The sequence below is a fragment of the Marmota marmota genome, unplaced genomic scaffold, assembly GCF_001458135.2.
Source record: "Marmota marmota marmota unplaced genomic scaffold, marMar, whole genome shotgun sequence".
Classification (NCBI taxonomy): Eukaryota; Metazoa; Chordata; class Mammalia; order Rodentia; family Sciuridae; genus Marmota; species Marmota marmota.
In genome coordinates this window covers 16,060,650-16,080,287 of record NW_025999960.1, presented here as the reverse complement: position 1 = coordinate 16,080,287, position 19,638 = coordinate 16,060,650, and the positions used below count along the sequence as shown (strand labels likewise).

The window sequence follows — 19,638 nt, the reverse complement described above, 5'->3', positions numbered from 1 at the left end:
AAAAAAAAAAAAAAAAAAAATCTGTATATGTTCAAGTCCCTTTTATAAAATGGTGCATGCAGTCTTAACCTATAACTTACACACATCCTCCCATATACTTTAAATTACCTCTAGATTACTTAAAATGACTAAAACAATGTAAATGCTACATAAATACTTATTATACTATATTTGTTATGCTATATTTTTAAGGAAATAATAACCAATAAAAAAGTCTGTGTGTGTTCAGGACAACCTCCCAAAGTGCTGGGATTACAGGCATGTGGCACCATATCCAGCACAATATTTTTTCAGATATTTTCAAGCCAGGCTTGGTGGTAGACATCTATAATCCCAGTAGCTCAGGAGGCTGAGGTTGAGACGGGAGGATTGCTAGTTCAAAGCCAGCCTCAGCAAAAGTGAGGCACTAAGCAACTCAGTGAGACCCTGTCTCTAAATAAAATACAAAATAGGGCTGGGGATATGGCTCAGTGGTCGAGTGCCCCTGAATTCAATCCCTGGTACACCCCGAACAAATTTTTTTTCAATCCATGGTTGGTTTATTCCATGGATGTGAAAAGGATATGGAGGTCCCAATTGTACTTGCTGCTACTAGAAGATAATTTATATGGTTTTGCAGCTAGATGGTTCAGAAATTTTTCTTCCCAGTTTTGGTTAAAATTTGATGTTTTTGATCATTGTTCACTACTTGTAGTAGAAAGAAAATGGACTTTGGAATTAAACAGAATATAAATTTGGCCAGGTATGGTAGGTCACATTTAATCCCAGTGACTTAGGAGGCAGGAGGATTGCGTTTTCCAAGTCAGACTCAGCAATTTAGTGAGACTCTAAGCAGCTTAGCAAGACCCTGTCTCAAAATAAAAAAATAAAAAGGAATAGGGGTGTGGCTTGGTAGTAAAGTATCCCTGGGTTCAATCCCTGGTTAAAACACACACAAAAAAACAACAACAACAACAACAACAAAAAAAAACCAATATAGATAAGAATCTCAACTCTGCTACTTTATATTGAAGTAATTTTTGTAAAGTTATTTAACTTATCTTCATCATAAATATAAGATAAAAGCTGGGGTTGTGGCTCAGTGGTAGAGTGCTTGCCTGGCACATGAGAGGCACTGGGTTCAATCCTCAGCACCACATAAAAAAAATAAGTGAATATATAAAATAAAGGCATTGTGTCCATCTACAACTAAAAAAATAAAAAAATAAATTTAAGTTAATAAAACCAAACTTGTAGCAGGGTTGTGAGGAGATTTGTGCTTTGAATAAAGTAGGTGTTTCAAAAATTTTTTTCTTCTAAGAGTCTGGTTTCTAATGGTAGTTTTGAATTTGAAGTTTCTTGTGTATCACTTGGATTTTTCTTGATTATGTGTATATTTCAACATGAAATAGCAAAACTCTCTCTTGTCATTCTATATTTACCCTTAAACTTTTAATCGTTTATGTTTGGTGATGCCAGCTTTGATTCCTTCTCTTACCTTAAGTCCCTTTTATTCTGAAAACTATCAATTCTCTCTACATATGTTTCATTCCTACTTGAAACCTTGATGGGGCTGGGTGTGATCGTTCACACTTATAATCCCAGCCATTCTGGAGGCTGAGGCAGAAGGATGGCAAGTTGGAGGCCAGCTTCAGCAACTGTGTGAGACCCTGTCTCAAAAAATTTAATAGGAGTGGGATGTACCTAAAGTAGTAAAGCACCCTAGGTTCAATCCCCAGTACCAAACAAAATGAAAACCTTGATTATCTCTCATTTAGACAGTTTTAGGATCTTTTAGTAACTGTTAGACTCCAGTTTCTTCTCTTAGCAAGTTGTACACTGTTGCAGAATAATCTTTTTTAAGACATGGCATTCATTGTGGTTTTTCAGAAACTTTATTTGTTTCACTGTAGAGACTGTGGGTAATCCAATGTAGAGCTTTTATCTTACAGATGTGACTATTGAGGCTCAGGGAAATTTTTTTTTTATATTTAGTTTTTAGTTATAGGTGGACACAATAGCTTTATTTTATTTTTATGTGGTGCTGAGGATCAAACCCAATGCCTCACACATGATAGGCAAGCACTTTACCTCTGAGCCACAACCCCAGCCCTCAGGGGAAATTCTTTAAAAAATTGCCTTAAATGTCATGCTTGTGCTGAGGAATAGCACATTAAGACTAGACTTTAAGCCTGGCCTGTTGGTGCACACCTGTAATCCCAGCAGCTCCGCCGGAGGTGGGGGCAGGAAGATCATGAGTTCAAAGTCAGCCTCAGCAAACTAGTGAGGTCCTAAGCAACTTAGGGAGACCTTGTCTCAAAATAAAAAAATAAAATAAAAAGGGCCAGAGATGTGGCTCAGTGTCTAAGCATCCTGGGTTTAATCCCTGGTACCAAAAGAAAAAGGACTACATTTCTGCTAACTCACAGGCTTGATATTTGCACTTTTGGAATGTGTCCTAACTTCCTTAACAAGGTTTTCAAGGCTCTTCCTAGTATGGCCTCATCCTGCCTTTTCCTACCTTATTTTCAACTTCTTTTGCAACCAAAATCTAACTCATCCCCTAAAGGTATTCTCCTGTACTTTATTCCTCCTACTCTCATTGTGAAATTCTGCCCATTCCAAGTTAATCCAGTATCTTTTTCCATCTCTTCCCTCCAGCCAAAAATCCCACCCTCCTAGACCATACATTGCCTCTAACCACATTCTGCCTTGTGCTGTAACTATTTGTTATATGCTAGTAAGTTCAATAGATTATGAATACCATTTAGATAGGGGTCTCTCCATATTTTGGGGTGAACAATTTATTTCTTGTATATAAGGTGCACTTATACCAAGATAGATGTTCTAACTTTCCATAGCATTCTAGCCAGGAGTACTCAAAACCAGATGTGGAATCAACTCCTTTTTCTTTATCATGCTCAGTCCCTCATATAACCAATACTTTCCTCCCACTTTTTGTTGTTGTTGTTGTTGTTGTTTTAAGATAGTGTCTCCCTACATTCCCCAGGCTGATCTTGAACTCTCCTGCTTCATTACTCCAAGTAGCTGGGACTATAGGCACATGCCACATACCCAGGTCCGCTGTTCCTTTTTTTATGAACAGATTTGAGAACAAACCTTATAACCTTGTGTTTGTGTGTGTGTGTGTTTTCTCTTTCATCCAAAATTCATCACATTAGAAGAACTGACAACATTTATACCCACACCTATGTTAGAAGCATAATTTTGCCAAATAATGTCTTAAAGTGTTGGTCAGTGTTTCCTAAATTTGTTTTAAAGGATGAATATTGTGGTTTTACATAATTAAGTTTGGCCAAATTGTTTGTTACTTGCACACCTTGTTCTCGTTAGAAAAAAAGGCTGACAGTGGTGAGTCTGTCAGTTACAAATTGGGAAGTAGATACACAAATAGGTGTCATGTTTTATTTGGTACATTCAGGTTTATTTAGAAAGCATGAGTAATATTGAGATTATTTTATTCAGAAAGAAGATATAACATTTAAAAAACTCTAACATTTATTGTTTACTGATTCTGGATTATTCTTTTTTATCTTATTTATTCCTCAAAAGAATACTATTTGGGGGGCTAGGGTTGTGGTTCAGTGGTAGAACACTTGTCTAGCACATGTGAGGCATTGGGTTCGATTCTCAACACCGCATGTAAATGAATGAATAAAATAAAAGTCAATCAACATCTAAAAAAATTTTTTAAGAAAAGGAATACTGTTATTGTGCTGAGTGTGTTAGCACACTCCTGTAACTCCAGTGACTTGGGAGACAGAAGAATTGCAAGTTTAAGTCTAGCCTGGGCAGCTTAGTGAGCCACTGTCTCAAAATAAAACTAAAAAGTGCTGGGGGTATAGCACAGTGCACCACTGTGTTCAATTCCAGACCAAAACAAACACACCTGTTATTATTGGTGAGAAATCTAAGTTTTAGGAACAGTACACAGCATTGAGTGGTGAGGCCAACACTCATACTTGGGCCTATCTGATGCTAATGCCGGAGGTCTTACCATTGCTGTGAACTCTGCTGCCTTCCAGTATAGGGATTAAGACAAATCAACAAAAACAACAAACTAGTATTATTTTCAGACAAGGCTTTAGTCAGAAAAAACAAAGTGCTCTGTGTGGAAAAGTAGCATGGTCTATTAGAGTTGCCCATCACCTACTTTTCATCTTGGTACTTTTAGTGTGAAAGGGCAGCCCAGTGCCTCTTGTATTCCACTGTTGTCAGGGCTGTGGGTTGCAATACTCCAGGAACCATTTCTTGTATCAGATTACTTATGCTCTGCAGTTGTCAAGAGAGCTGCAAGCAGTACTTTAATTTTTACTTTCGCTCTTCAAATAAAGAAACTATTGACTAATCTAATCTTTTTTTAAAAAAATATTTATTTTTTAGTTTTAGATGGACACAATATCTTTATTTTTATGTGGAGCTGAGGATTGAACCCAGTGCCTCATGCATGCCAGGCAAGCGTGCTACCACATGAGCCACATCCCGAGCCTCGACTAATCTTACTTCTTTTGGACAAAAGTTGGAACTCCTTTGATAAGTACTGGTGGAAAAAAAATCTAGGTTAATGGGTAGAGATTAACTTATGTCAAGAGAATGGCTTTGGGTATTTTTTGGCTTGAAGGGACCATAGAAAATAATTTTTGATTGAACCCAGGGGCCCTGAACCACACCCCTATCCCTATTTATTTGAGACAGGGCTGCACTAAATTGCTGAGGCTAGTCTTTTTTTTTTTTTAGTTGTAGATGGACACAATATATTTATTTATTTATATGTGGTGCTGAGGATCGAATCCAGTGCCTCACACCTGCGAGGCAGGCACCCTACCACTGAGCTACAGCCCCAGCCCCTGAGGCTGGTCTTGAACTGGCAGTCCTCCTGCCTCAGCCTGCCAAGTCACTGGAGTTACAGGTGTGCACCAGTGCACCATCAGAAAATAATTTAAGTATGGAGATTGTGGCCTTTGAATTTAAGTATATTTTACTGATTGGCTAATCATAGTAAGAATATACAAGTGCCAAAGCTAATATGTCATGCTTAAAATGCTCTTTATACTACTCTAACATGCCTAGTATTTTAAATATATTGTTGCCATAAATCTACATTAAAACCCTAGAAAGTTTAGGTATAATCCTCGTTTTCCTCATTTTTTTAGCTGAAGAAACTAAAACTGGGGCTGGGGTTGTGGCTCAGAGGTAGAGTGCTTACCTAGCATGCATGAAGTGCTGGATTCAATCCTCAGCACCACATAAAATAAAATAAGGATATTGTGCCCACATAAAACTGAAAAATAAATTAAAAAAAGAAAAGAAAAGAAAAAAAAAACTAAAACTAGAAAGATTACTCCTCCCAGGCTGGGATTGTGGCTCAGTGGCAGAGCGCTTGCCTCGCATGTGTGAGGCACTGGGTTCAATCCTCAGCACCACATAAAAATAAATAAATGGAATAAAGGTATTGTGTCCATCTACAACTAAAAAAAATTTTTTTTAAATGTTACTCCACCCTCTCACCCCATGGGGATTGAACCCAGAGCCTCACCCATGTTAGGCAAATCTCCATTGCTGAGCTTCACCCCCCAGCCCCAAAGTTATGTAATTTGTTCAAGATAACGAAGTTATGGTTTTACTGAAGTCTGCCTAGCCTGAAAGCCCTTGCTCTTTCTAGTAGACCATGCAGAGTCCCCAGCTGTCCTTCCAAGGCTGAATGGCTAGTGCTGCAGAGTGTGGGGAGTGAGGCCAGCCAAAAGAAGCCTGGATGTAGGTAGAATCTAACTTGAATCTGACTCTGCTGAGATGCTGATTGTACCTCCCCTGGGATGTAATTCAGAAGAGGGGAACATTTCACTCTAAATGTGACTTTGGAACAGGCTTAAATTCAAGGAAAGGCCAGTTGACTTTTGCCCCATAGGATCAGTCATAAAATGTTGGACCTGGAAGAGACCTTATAAATGATCTGATCTAACCCCCTTCTACAGAAAACTGCAACCCAAAGATATTGAATCATTTGACCAAGGTTACACAGTTTTTGGGAGAAGTGGTAGAAGAGTAGAGTGTGTTGGTTTGGGCTCTCTGCTCTCTTACTGTTCATACCCCACTGTCAATCCTTGGATGCGGGCCATCCCTCTCCTACATCTAATGTTCTGACTTTCTTTATTGTGTAGGTGTTTCAGTATCTGTAGACAAGATGGAATCAACTGCATTTAACAGACGGCAATGGACTTCACTGTCTTTGAGGGTAACAGCCAAAGAACTTTCTCTTGTCAACAAGAACAAGTCATCAACTATCGTTGAAATATTCTCCAAGTAAGTGCTGATCCTGGTTCCAAAAAAACCATTTGTCTTAAGCACACAATACCACCTGTCAGGGAGATTATGAAATGACTTACTGAGTACCATACACAGTACCGTGGAGAAGAAAGATGATAATAATCAGGAGACATGTATGTATGTATGTATGTATTCAGCAGTACAGGGGAATTAAACCAGGAGCTTTTTTGGGCAGAGGGCAGGTACTGGGGATTTAACCCAGGGTGATTTACCATTGAAATATATCCCCAGTTCTTCTTATTTTTTAATTTTTTTTAAATATTTTTTTTAATTGTAGATGGACACAATACCTTTATTTGTTTTTATTTTTATGTGGTGCTGGGGATTGAACCCAGTGCCTCAAGCATGCTAGGCAAGCGCTCTACCACTGAGCCACAACCCTGACCCTATTTTTTAAAATATTTTTTAAATTGTAGATGGACACAATACCTTTATTTTGTTTGTTTGTTTATTTATTTATTTATTATTATGTGGTGCTGAGGATTGAATGCAGTGCCTCACACATGCTAGGCAAGTGCTCTACCACTGTAGCTACAATTCCAGCCCTGCATTTTTTATTTTTTGAGACAGGGTCTCACTAAGTTGCTGAGGGCCTTGCTAAGTTGCTCAGGCTGGCCTTGAACTTGTGATGTTCCTGTCTCAGACTCCCAAGTCACTGGGATTAAAGGCATGCACCACAGTGCCCAGCCCAACCTTCATGATCTTAAGATTTATCTGGAGTACTTGCTAATGATATGGTGTTCCAGTTATCTATTGTTGTGTTTTATTTATTTTTTTCAGAGCTGAGGACCAAACTCAGGGCCTTACACATACAAGGCAAGTGCTCTGTCACTGAGCTAAATCCCCAACCTCTATTTCTGTTTTAGAAGATGCTAAGCACTGGTGATTTAGCTTAGTGGTAGAGCCTTTGCCCAGAATATACAAGGTCCATGGTTCAATCTATAGTACCCTGAAGAAAATCTTAGACTGGCATTGAAAGATGAATAAAGAAATTATGGTATATATACATGATGAAGTATTATTCAGCTGTAAAAAAAAAAAGAATTAAATCACATCATTTGCAGAAAATAGATGGAACTGGGGGTCATGATGTTACATGAACTAAACCAGATACAGAAAGACAAGTATCATGTGTTTCTCTATTGTGGTAATTAAAGAAAAAATGATTGGGCTGGGGATGTGGCTCAAAAGCGGTAGCTCCTCAGCACCACATACAAAGATGTTGTGTCCGCCGAGAACTAAAATAAAGACATTAAAAAAAAAAAATTCTCTCTCTCTCTCTCTCTCTTTAAAAAAATATATTTAAAAAAAGAAAAAATGATGACCTGAAACTAAAAACATTGAGAAGAGAAGAGAGATAAGAGTGAGGGCAAAAGAAGGGAGAGTAATAGAGGGCATTTGGATTCAAGCAAAGCATGATATATGCATACAAGTAAATGTCACATTAATCTATACAATTAGCCAGGCACTGTGGCACATGTTTTATTATCCTAGAAATTTGGGAGGCTGAGGCAGGAGGAGGGATCAGAAGTTGAGGCAAGCCTCAACAATTTAGTAAGACCCGCAGCAAATTAGTGAGACCTTGTCCAAAAATTAAAAGAACGCTGGGGATGTAGCTCCGTGTTAAAGCACTTCTGAGTTCAACCCCCAGGACAAAACAATAATCTATATAATTAGTATGAATTAATAATTTTGATTAAAATAATCTTGGGAGCTTGGCATGGTGGCACATGTCTATAATCCCAGTGGTTTGAGAGGCTGAGGCAGAAGGATTGCAAGTTCAAAGTCAGTCTCAGCAACTTAGGGAGTCCCTAAGTAACTTAGCGAGAATGTGTCTCAAAAAATAAAAAGGAATGGGAATGTGGCTCAGTGGTTAAGAGCCCCTGGGTTCAGTCCCTGATACAAAAACAAAAAATTTTTAAAGAAAATAAAAAAATCTTGGGCTAGGGGATGTACCTCAGTGGCAGAGTGCCTGCTTAGCATGCTTAAAGCCTTGTGTTAGATGCTCAGCATCACAAAAACAGAGACCTCTAAAATTTAGAGGCATAAAATAATGGCAATGTTTATTTTGCTTGTGAATCTCCAATTTGGACAGGGTTGTCTCTGCTCTACTTAGCATAAGCCAGGGTGGCTCAAAAACTGGGAGCCTTAGTTATCTAAAGGCTCGCTCACTCCCAAGTCAGGCAGTTGATGCTGGCTGTCATCTGGGAACTCAGCTGGGGTCATGATTGGAACACTTACACATGGCCAGTCCATGTGACTCTTTGGCTTCGTGGCTGGGTTCTAAGGCAAGCAGCCAGAAACAGAGGGAGAGAGGGAACAAAAGAAGAAAGAAGCTAGAAGTTGGTTCCCTTTCATGACCTTAGCCTTGGAAGTCATATGCTATCACTTTTACCACATTCTCTTCATAGAAGTGAGTCACTAAGCCTGAAGATGTAACTCAAGGGTAGAGTGCTTGCCTAGTATGTGCAAGGCCATGAATTCAATCCCCAGTACCTTAAAAAAAAAAAAAAAAGAAAAGGAAGTAAATAACCAAGGCTGACTTATATTTAGGGAGAGGGGAATTTGACTCTACCTCCTGATGGGTAGAATATCAAAGTTTTTTTGAACATGTTTTAAAACCTTCCTACATGGATGGCTTCCCAGGTCCTCCAAAGATTCTGATTCTGTATCTGCATTGGGGCTCAGGAATTTGTGCTCTTAACAAGTATCCTGGGTGATTTTTGCCTTTAGGGAAATTTAGGAATTATTGGTAATTGGAAGAGATAGTCTGGTGAGTTTCAAGAAGTGAACCTGAACATAAAGCAAAGTGAATAAGGAAAGGATTGTGGGAGCCTAATACAAGCAAAGGGAATAGAAAGCAAGCAGTCAAGCAGGGCAAAAACAAAAGTGAGAAGGGACTGGTATGGTTCAATTAGAGCTAGATGGTGGGAGGCCTCCAATGCTATGCTAAGTTTCAGATTTAGTTAGTTCAGCGGTGAATGCAACTGAGAGAGTGACATGATCAGACTTGTGTTTTGGAAAGATGCTTCTGGCAGCATTGTAAAAGTCATATTGGAAAAGGTGAGAGATTAATAGCATGGAGACAATTTATGAGGCTCTTTCAGGAAACCAAGTGAAAGCTGCTGTGAGGGTGGGGAGCAACAGGAATGGAAAGAAAGTGAAGGTATCTGAGACCGTGTTGAGATGTGATTAATGGGAGTTGGAAACCCCCTGTTCTGCAGAGAAATTTCTGTACATTCTTAGCCTTTTCACCTTCCTTAGCCCCACCTGCCTTAACTAAACTTGGCTTTCCCTTGCCATGCATTCCCATGTCTGAGTAGTACTCTTTCTGCACATGGGATCCTGAAATATTCTAGGGTCAGGAGTCAGACTTGCTGCTTTCCTGCAACTGCAATACCGTTCCCATTCATTGTTTTTAGTGCCTGGTTCTAATGTCCTAAACCTGAGTTCTGAGGCTCACATTTGACTACACTTCACACTTCTCTCCTGTGTCACAGTGGTGTGCCAGCTTCTGGCCAAGCTCCTTTCTTTCACTGGAAACACCAGTTTCCTGTATTATTTGCTTCTCTGTTTCTCATTGGGGTGTTATTGGCATTCTGGGTGTACCTCTTCCTTGTGTAGGATAGCTCCTCCAAATGCTGGTAGTAAGTAACCTATGACACTGTGACAACTACAAAAGGAATAAAGGGATGGGAGAGAAAACCCAACAAGATCTCCATATGTTTCCAATTGCCCGATGGGGCCAATGAAGCTCCCAGTGAAGAGTCACTGATCCATATCAAATGAAATTTCTTCATAATTTCTTAATCTTTCCAGGTATGGTGGTGCATGCCTATAATCCCAATAACTCCGGAGGCTGAGGCGAGAGGATTACAAGTTCAAGGCCAGCTTCAGCAATTTATTTTTTTATTTTTTTAAGAGAGAGAGAGAGAATTTTTTAATATTTATTTTTTAGTTTTTCGGTGGATACAACATCTTTGTTTGTATGTGGTGCTGAGGATCGAACCCGGGCCGCACGTATGCCAGGCAAGTGCGCTACCGCTTGAGCCACATCCCCAGCCCCAGCTTCAGCAATTTAGTGAGGTGCTAAGCAACTTAGTGAGACCCTTCTGAAAATAAAACATTAAAAAAGGGCTGGGGGATGTGGCTCAGTTGTTAAGCACCTCTTGGTTCAATCCCTGGAACCAAAAAAAAAAAAAAAAAAATTGTTGATCTTCTCTACTTCTCAGCCTGCACTTTATCTTGTCAATCCCTGCCTCCAGCCACATCCTTATTGTCATCCAGAAAGAGAATATTTGGAAAACCTGCTCTCTGGTTAGAGCCTCTGTCCTTCTGTATGTGCCACTCTCTTATTCCTGCTCACCCTGTGCTTTGACATCACTAGGAAACTCAGGCCCTGGATGTCAGTCTCCTTCCTGGTTTCACTTTCTACTCTACCCAACATTGGTCAGTCACTCCAATGAAGCTCTCATCTTCTCCTGGGCGACTTTCTCATCTCCTCCCTCTGTCATTGTCCAGCCCCAGTCAAATCTCATAAGGATTTGGGTCTTTTTTTTTTTTAATACCTTTGTTTTATTTATTTATTTTTATGTGGTGCTGAGGATTGAACCCAGGGCCTCGCACATGCTAGGTGAGCCCTCTACCACTGGGCCACAATCCCAGCCCCTTGGGTCTTTTAATAACTCATGAGAGTTAGGAAATTGGAAATTGGAAAAGGCAATTCATCTTAGGGGTCTTTTTACTTTTGAAGAAAGTACAAAGGACTTTAGAGGTCCCCTTCTTTTTTTTATCTTCAATATTTATTTTTTACTTATAGGTGGACACATAACTTTATTTTATTTTTTTATGTGGTGCTGAGGATCAAACCCAGGGCCTCGCCCATGCTAGGCAAGCACTCTACCTCTGAGCCACAATCCCAGCCCCTAGAGGTACCCTTCTTATAGCATGATGGGTTAACTGCCTTTTTTTTTTTTTTTTTTTGGTACCCGGGGGGGTTGAACCACTGAGTGCCACATGGGCGCTCAACCACTGAGTCATATCAGCAGCCCTATTTTGTATTTTAGAGTCAATGTCTCACTGAGTTTCTTAGCACCTTGCTAAATTGCTAATGCTGGCTTTGAACCTGCTATCTTCACACTCAGCCTCCTGAGCCACTGGGATTACAGGTGCGCCACTATGCCTGGCTGCCTTCTTTTTTTCATGAAAGTCATAAGGGTAAATGGCAGTGATAGAAAATGATTAATTTTAAACCCATAAGAATATAAGCCTTGGAGTCAGCGGATTATCATGCAAATTTTGATTCTATCATTCAGTAATTATATAACCTTGATTAAAGTCATTTTATTTCATCTGGATGTAGTGGCACACACCTGTAATCCCAGAGGCTGAGGCAGGAGGAAGATTGTGGATTCGAGGCCAGCCTCAGCAATTTAGCCAGGCCTGAGCAATTTAGCAAGACTCTGTCTCAAAATAAAAATGGCTGGGAATATAGCTCAGTGTTAAAACATTCCAGGTTCAATCACCAGTACCAAAAAAATAAAAGTGGTATTTGACCTGGATGTGGGTCAGTGGTAAAGCACATGCTTAAGGAGGCCTGGGTTTAATCCCCAACTAAAAAAAAAAAAAAAAAAGGTGGTATTTGGAGGAAGCTTAGTCTGGCCAATGTTTGTAGGTTAGTTGGGCTTTATTTTCTAATTGTTAATACAATTTACATTTATACGTACAAAAGATTAGTTTTCTGGCAACTATGGGTCCTTCATAGCTTATTTCTTTGACTAAACCTTTGTACTTTGTAAATTAATAAATTTGAGGTAAAGAAGGTTCTATCAATGGGTCAGTTTGAACAACTAGCTTTGGTTTCACTCCCTTGTGACTTCAGCATAACATGATCCTTTACTTGATAAAAGTTGACTGGGGAGCATTTGGTTTCTTTGCAAGAAGGTCTTATTTGATACATATATTTTTTGAATTAAAGGGAGTCTATCCTGGTAGTTTTCAGAGGAACCTCAGGGGTCAGTTCTGGAAAGATGGAAAGATCTTAGGATAGAGCCAGGGACCTTCCACCCCAGCTGTCCTGTTTTGGTCTCTTTTATTATTTATTTATTTATTTTTCTGGTACCAAGGATTGAACCCAGGGGCACTCTACCACTGAGCCATATCACCAACCCTTTTTTATATTTTATTTTGAGACAGAGTCTCACTGAGTTACTTATGGCCTCACTAAGTTGCACAGGTTGGATTTGAATTTGCAGTCCTCCTGCCTCAGCCTCCCAAGCCGTCGGGATTACAGGAGTAAGCTACTGTACCCAGCTTGATCCCTTTTATATTTTAGGTTCTAAATAAAATGAGAGGGTTCTACACCTAAAAATGCTAGAAATCACTGGTTTGGCTAACCTTTGTCCCACTCCTTTGAAGATAAGGAACTTGAGGTTCAGCAATGGGGACTGAAGGTCATTCCTGGAGATGGGAGATTTGATGAACCCAGCACACTGATCCCTTACCCAGTGCCAGGGTGTCTCCACCTTATCACAGTCCCTCCTACGCTGGTATAACTTTAATTATTCTGAGTCCCAGGAGATAAAAAAGTTTGTATTTAGTTTTTTTTTTTATGACTATTCTTCCCTCATAAGAAAAAAATTGAACTGAATGTAGTGGTACACATCTGTAATCCCAGCTACTTGAGAGACTAAGGCAGGAGAATTGCAAGTTTGAGGTCAGCAACCTGTGCTACCTAATGAGACCCTTTCTCCCACTACCCCCACTACACCCCAAAAAAAGTGCTGGGACATAATTTAGTAGTAGAGTGCTTATGTAACATGCCTATGCCCCTGGGTTTTGTCCCCAGTACTGGGGAGAAAAATATCGTCAGATCTCCCTGGTTAACTTCCTCTATTTTTACTTCTCTGTAACATTTTAGTGGTGAATTTGTTCTGAAGAAAATACATTGCCTAAACCTTGGGAGTTTCCATTTTCCCTTTTTTGGCTCTGTGTTCCCTTTGCTCTATTTGAGGACATACAAGCAAGTCATGGCTCAGGAACTCTGTTTTCTGACCTAAGAAAAATTTGAGACACTATTATTATTCCCCAGATGATTTTAGTATCCTCCATCAGCTGCCTGCCTCACAGCTGTGCATTAATGAGCAGTTGCAAGATTAAATTCCATATGTGAGAAAAAAGAGACTGAACCAGAAGAAAATCTAGGAAGGAAATAGGGATGAGATTTTAATTATAGAGATTTCATTGAAAAAAATTTTCCCTCAAATTGGATCTTCAAAATGACACCCCCCCCAAAAAAATAGATGCCCTTCACAGTTTATGTCAGAATAATGCCAGTTGTTCTAAGCGCCTTTGAGGAAAATCTGAGGGCTGAATCCTGGTGGAACGCCGAATTCAGAAGTACTAAGCCTCGGTAGTTGGGCATGCATGGTGACATGCACTTGTAGTCCCAGCTTCAGGCTGGACAGGAGGATCACTTGAGCCCAGGAGTTGGAGACCAGGCTAAGTAATATAGTGGGATCCCATCTAAAACAAAACAAACAAAAATTGCTGAGATTCAGAGTATCTTAACACTCAGAGTACAAAAGGTAAATACCAAGGACCAAACTAGGAAGGAGTAGTGGTGTAGAGCTTTTCTCCCTGTGTGCCCACTATTTATCAAGTATCTCATTAAAAGTAAGGGGCTACAGCTGGTACATGCCTGTACCCCAGCTGTTTGGGAAGTTGAGGCAGGAGAATCTCGAGTTCAAAGCCAGCCCCAGCAACGGCGAGGTGCCAAGCAACTCAGTGAGACCCTGTCTCTAAATAAAATATTTAAAAAGGGCTGGGGTGGGCTGGGATTATACCTTAGTGGTGGAGTGCTTGCCTCGCATGCATGAGGCACTGGGTTTGATCCTCAGCACCACATAAAAATAAAGATATTGTGTCCATCCACAGCTTAAAAAAAAATAATAAATAAAAAAGGACTGGGGATGTGGTTTAGTGGTCAAGTGCCCCTGAATTCAATTCCTGGTACCAAAAAAATAAAATAAAATAAGGGGCTGTAATAGTTGCCTCTGAATTTCAAAACAGGGTTCATTACAGCCATTGGTGCATACACCTGATCTTCATATGCCTCAGTGCTAAAAAAATAGAGCTGAAGATAAAAACTATTTTAATCTTTTAAAAATCCATGTTTCTGTTAGGACTTTAAAGGGAGGGGAACCTCAGCCTGTTTACTTATCTAACCACAGTGTAAATACCTTTCTTTGGAGAACAATTGACTAACTATAATTCTGTCTGCTGATTGGCTCTGGCTTTCATATATTGTGTTATTGCTATAATATACTGTAGATGATTGTCCAAGGGGTGTGGAAACCCATGATCAAGGACCATTCTAAGTTTCTGTTTTGCTGTAATCCACTGTTTCTGAATTCCCACTTTGAGGCAATCTCTCAGACAGGTATAGCTATAAGTGGGAAAAAATGATGGAAATTCACCAAAACACTAATATTAGATATCTTTTACAGTCATAGCTTTAATACCACGTATGGGCAAACTTTTCCTACATGTATGTGTCTAGTTTCAACCTCTTTTCTGAACTCTTGATGTTTGTTTCTACTGTACTACCAAATGAATGTTTTATTTAACATGGCTTACACTGAACTCTTGATCTTCCCACTGGATTTGTTTCTCCTTCAGAATTCCGCATCCCAGGGATGGAGTTGTAGCTCAGTGGTAGAGTGCTTGCCTAGCATGAGCAAGGCACAAGGCCCTGGGTTCGATCCCTAGCACTGAAAAAAAAAAAAAAAGAAAGAAAGAAAGAAAGAAAAATAAATCCCCCATCTCAGTAAACTTATTTCTGTTGATTCAGTTGCCAGAGACCTGGAAATCATTCTTTTTTTTTTTTTTGTACTGGGGATTGAACCAAGGGGCGCTCTTAACCACTGTGCAACATCCCCAGATTGTTTTTTATATTTTATTTAGAGACAGGGTCTCACTGAGTTGCTTAGGGCCTCGCTAAGTTGCTGAGGCTGGCTTTGAACTTGAACTCCTCCTGCCTCAGCCTCCAGAGGTGCTGGGATTATAGATGTGAGCCACCATACCCAACCTAGAAATTATTCTTGACCTTTTTCCTCTTCTCCCTCTCCTCATTAGCACACTGTTGATTCTACCTCTGAAATACATCTCAAATCTATTCACTTTTCTTTATCTCCAGTGCTGCCATCCTGGGCCAAGCAAGCCAGCAGTATCTCAACACTAATGCCACCTCCATTATTAGCACCTACCAGTTCATTTTCTGCGCTCCTTTAAAACATTAATTGGATCAATGGCCATCCATTGTACCTAGGATTAAATTCAAAATCCTTAGCATGACCTACAAAGCTCTACCCAGTCTGCCCCAACATCCCAGCCTCATCTCCTGCCTTTGCCCTTTCTCGATGTGCTTCAGCAACACTGGAGTTCTTTGTGTACCTAATACACATCAGACACTTTCTTGCCTTGAGGCTGGTATGTGTGCTATTTTCCTGTGCCTAGAATGCTTTCCCACTTCTTTTTGCCTGGCTAACTCCTTGTGGTCCAACTTCAGGGCTCAGCCTAAAGGTCATTTCTTCATCGGGATTTTTTTTTTTAAGGTGACAGATAATTTTTGTATATTTAATTGTATAATTATGGGGTACAATATGATATTTAAATATTGTAAAACCGATCAGGATGATTACCATATTGAAGCTTTCCTTTACCACCTCCCCCTTTCTTAGTTTCGTTCTTTTATTAAATGGTTTAATAATGCTCCAATTTTGAAGGACTAATCAGTCTCTGTACCTGTGATTGCACACATGTGTATGTGTGTATATGCACATGTGCTTATGTGTTTTAATGTCTAAACTATAAGCTCTCTGAGGGCAGATATTATGTTTGATTTAGTCATTTCTTTCACTTCTTTTTCTTTCGTGCTTGGAATATAGTAGGAACCAGTAAATATTTCGTAAAAACCTAAGTGTGGTGCACTCCTGTAACCCCAATGACTTGGGAGGCTGAAGTAGGGCTGGGGTGTGGCTCAGTGCCGCAGTCTGGCTGGGCACAAATCACGAGCCACTGAAGCAGGAACAAACTTTATTTTTAAACTGCAGGAAAACACTTCACACAGCTCCCGGGGAATCCTCCCTAACACCACGAGGCTTGTCCAGGAAACCCCCAGCCGGAAATATCTCCCCCCGAAATCCCTCCTCCTGCACTTCCCCAACCAATGGGAACTCTCGGGGAATCCCCGGAAATCCCCACGAGAACTCCAAAATAGTGCGAGAACTCAAAAGTTGCGGCAGAGGCGGGTAGTAATGCCTCGCCTGTCAATCAATACTGTTGGCAAAATGCCAGGGGCCATACAGACTCGGCGGTGGCTCTCAGCAGCTCAGTGTTAGAGTGCTCGCCTAGCAGGTGTGAGGCACTGGATTCGATCCTCAGCACCACATACAAATAAATAAAATATGGGCTGGGGGATGTGGCTCAAGCGGTAATGCGATCGCCTGGTATGCGTGCGGCTGGGTTCGATCCTCAGCACCACATACAAAGATGTTGTATCCGCCGAAGACTAAAAAATAAATATTAAAAAAAAAATCTCTCTCTCTCTAAAATAAATAAATAAATAAATAAAATTATTAAAGGAAAACAAAACTTAAGTTGTTTTGAATTTCTCTGAAGTGGAGAAAGGGAGATGCAGAATACTATGTATATCGTCATATTTGTATTATTTTTTAAGAATTTGTACAATCTGGATGTTAATCTTTTATTAGGTATATGAGTTCCAAATATTTTCTTTCATTCCAGGGAACTTTCTACTCTGTTGGTAGTGTCTTTTTTTTTTTTTAATTTTTGGCAGTGCTGGGGATTGAACCCAGGTGTTACGCATTCGAGGCAAGCACTCAACCAACTGAGCTATGTCCCCAGCTCTGGTAGTGTCCTTTGATGCACATAAATTTTTAATTTTGTTGATGTTCACTTTATCTATTTTTTTTTTTCTTTTCTTCTTCTTCTTCTTCTTTTCTTTTTTTTTTTTTTGGACACTACTGGGGATTGAACCCAGGGCCTCGTACATTCAATAGGCAAGCATTTTACTACTAAGCTATAACCACAGCTCTTTTTAAAATTTATTTTATTTTGAGATAGGGTGTTGCTAAATTGGAACTTGTGAGCCTCCTGACTCAGTCTCCCAAATCACTGGGATTACCGAGTGTGTCACCAAACCAGGCTTATTTTTTTCCTTTTGTTCGCTGTGCTTTTGGTTTTATATCCTGAAAGTCATTCCCAAATCCAAAGTTGTGAAGCTTTTCTTTCTCTTTTTCTACTAGAATTTTAAAGTTTTAGTTCTTACATTTAGGTCTCTGATCAATTTTTTACTTAATATTTGTACATTGTATAAGGTAAGGATTCAACTTCATTCTTCTGCATGTAGTTCTCTATTTTTTCCTGCACCATTTATTAAAAAAGGCTGTCCTTCTCCTTTGAAATGGTTGTGAAAGTCTTGTTGAAGATCACTTGACTGTATATGTGAGTGTTTATTTATGGGTTTTTCTATTCTGTTTGTCTATGTATCTGTCTTCATGTCAGTACCTCACTGTTTTGTTTAATTGTGGTAAAATATTGTGTGTGTGTGTGTGTAACATACATTTTAACTTTCTCTGTTTCTCCTGTTCTTTTCTCAGTGGGATACTTATTACCAGGAACAATTTTACTTCCCAAGGCCTTCTTTATCCCAAAAGAGACATCCTCGCCCAGAACTGTGGTGCATTCCTATGACTTGGGAGGCTGAAGCAGGAGGATGGCAAGTTCAAAGCCAGCCTCAGAAACTTAGTGAGGCCCTGTCTCACAAAATAAAAAGAGCTGGGGATGCAGTTCGGTGGTAAAGCACCCCTTGGTACAATCCACAATACTTAAAAAAAAAAAAAAAAAGTGACAAAACAGCAACTTAAACCTCAGACATTGTATTCTATCCAGTTTTCCAGCATTTGATCTCACCCACATGAATTTTTCTGTTGTATGAGAGCAGCTGAATGTACCAGCCCCAGGAAGTGAGGGCTCCTTTCAATAGAGAAGTAGAAGTATTTTTCCTAAAGGTTGAAACAGTAAAAATATAAATTGAGGACGTTTTCTTTTTTCTCCCTTCTCTAAAGGTACCAGAAAGCAGCTGAAGAGGCCAACATGGAAAAGAAGAAAAGTGTAAGTATTCTGAAGCCCTGGGGTACGTGGAACTTCACGTGTAAAGCCCATGTGGCCAAGCCACCTGCAGCTCTGTGGGGCTTGTGTGCCGTGTCAGCTGAGCTGGACATTTGTGCCAACTGGTCTGATTCATGAGCCATTTGCCCAGGAGAACTTGGCTCAGGTGCAGGAAATCTTATTTTTTTCACTGAGGTTCTCCTTTATAAGAAAAAAGCTACCATTATTTCAACTTCAGTTGCTTGTTTCTTCTGTTTTCTTTCTGGACCACTTTTCTTTCCTATGCTGAATGAAGGATATAAGGCCAAGTACTTTGCCTGAGGTTCTCACTTCAGCAAAATTGAGAACATAGGGTTTCCTAGGCTGCCATACTTTTTTCCAAATCAAACAACCAGAATTTCTGTATCTATGCATTTAAATGGTAGAAGCTACACAACTGTTATTTTCCTCTGATTCTTTGTTTAAAGTGAACTTCTTGACCCAATCTAGTAAGAAAGTTTCCTAGCTGCTGGATCCATCAAAGACAAACATTTCCAGAATAAGCTCCCAGATAGTATCCATTGTCTGCTCTCCCTGCTTGCAAACTTCCAGCTGGGTTGGATAATATATTTCTTTGAAATCTTACTTAATCTCTTTATTTTTTTTTTTAATTTTGCCTTGTGTTTTTTGAGATGGGATCTTGGTATGTTGCCCAGGTTGATTTCAAGTTCATGAGCTCTAGTGATCCTCCTGCCTCAGCCTCCCAAGTAGCTGGTTACTGATTTAATCTCCTGAGGAATAAACCTCACATATTTGGGCAAGAATTCTTTAATTTGGCTGGCATTACAAAAACATCTTCATGGGGTTAGGGTTGTAGCTCAGTAGTAGAACACTTGCCTAGCATGTGGGGCACTGGGTTTGATCCCCAGCAACACATTAAAAAAATAAAATAGGGATGGGGCTGTGGCTCAGTGGTAGAGAATTTGCCTCACACACATGAGGCACTGGGTTCGATCCTCAGCACCACATAAAAATAAATAAATCAAATAAAGTTATTGTGTCTATCTACAACTAAAAGAAAATTTAAAAATAAAATAAAATAAAGGTATTGTGTTCACCTACAACTAAAAATATTCAAAACAA

The 19,638-nt window shown here is 39.7% G+C and overlaps 1 protein-coding gene across 3 annotated transcripts in view; it reads left to right on the top strand.

Moving 5' to 3' along the window:
• Lima1 (LIM domain and actin binding 1) overlaps positions 1-19,638 on the top strand; it is a 97,588-nt gene that overhangs the window by 28,340 nt on the left and 49,610 nt on the right. For all 3 annotated transcript variants that reach the window (XM_015493346.2, XM_015493345.2, XM_048802701.1), the window contains 2 exons: positions 6,159-6,300; positions 18,474-18,519. In XM_015493346.2, coding sequence (XP_015348832.1) covers positions 6,182-6,300; positions 18,474-18,519 — 165 coding nt within the window. In that variant the 5' untranslated portion in view covers positions 6,159-6,181. The remainder of the gene's footprint in view (positions 1-6,158; positions 6,301-18,473; positions 18,520-19,638) is intronic.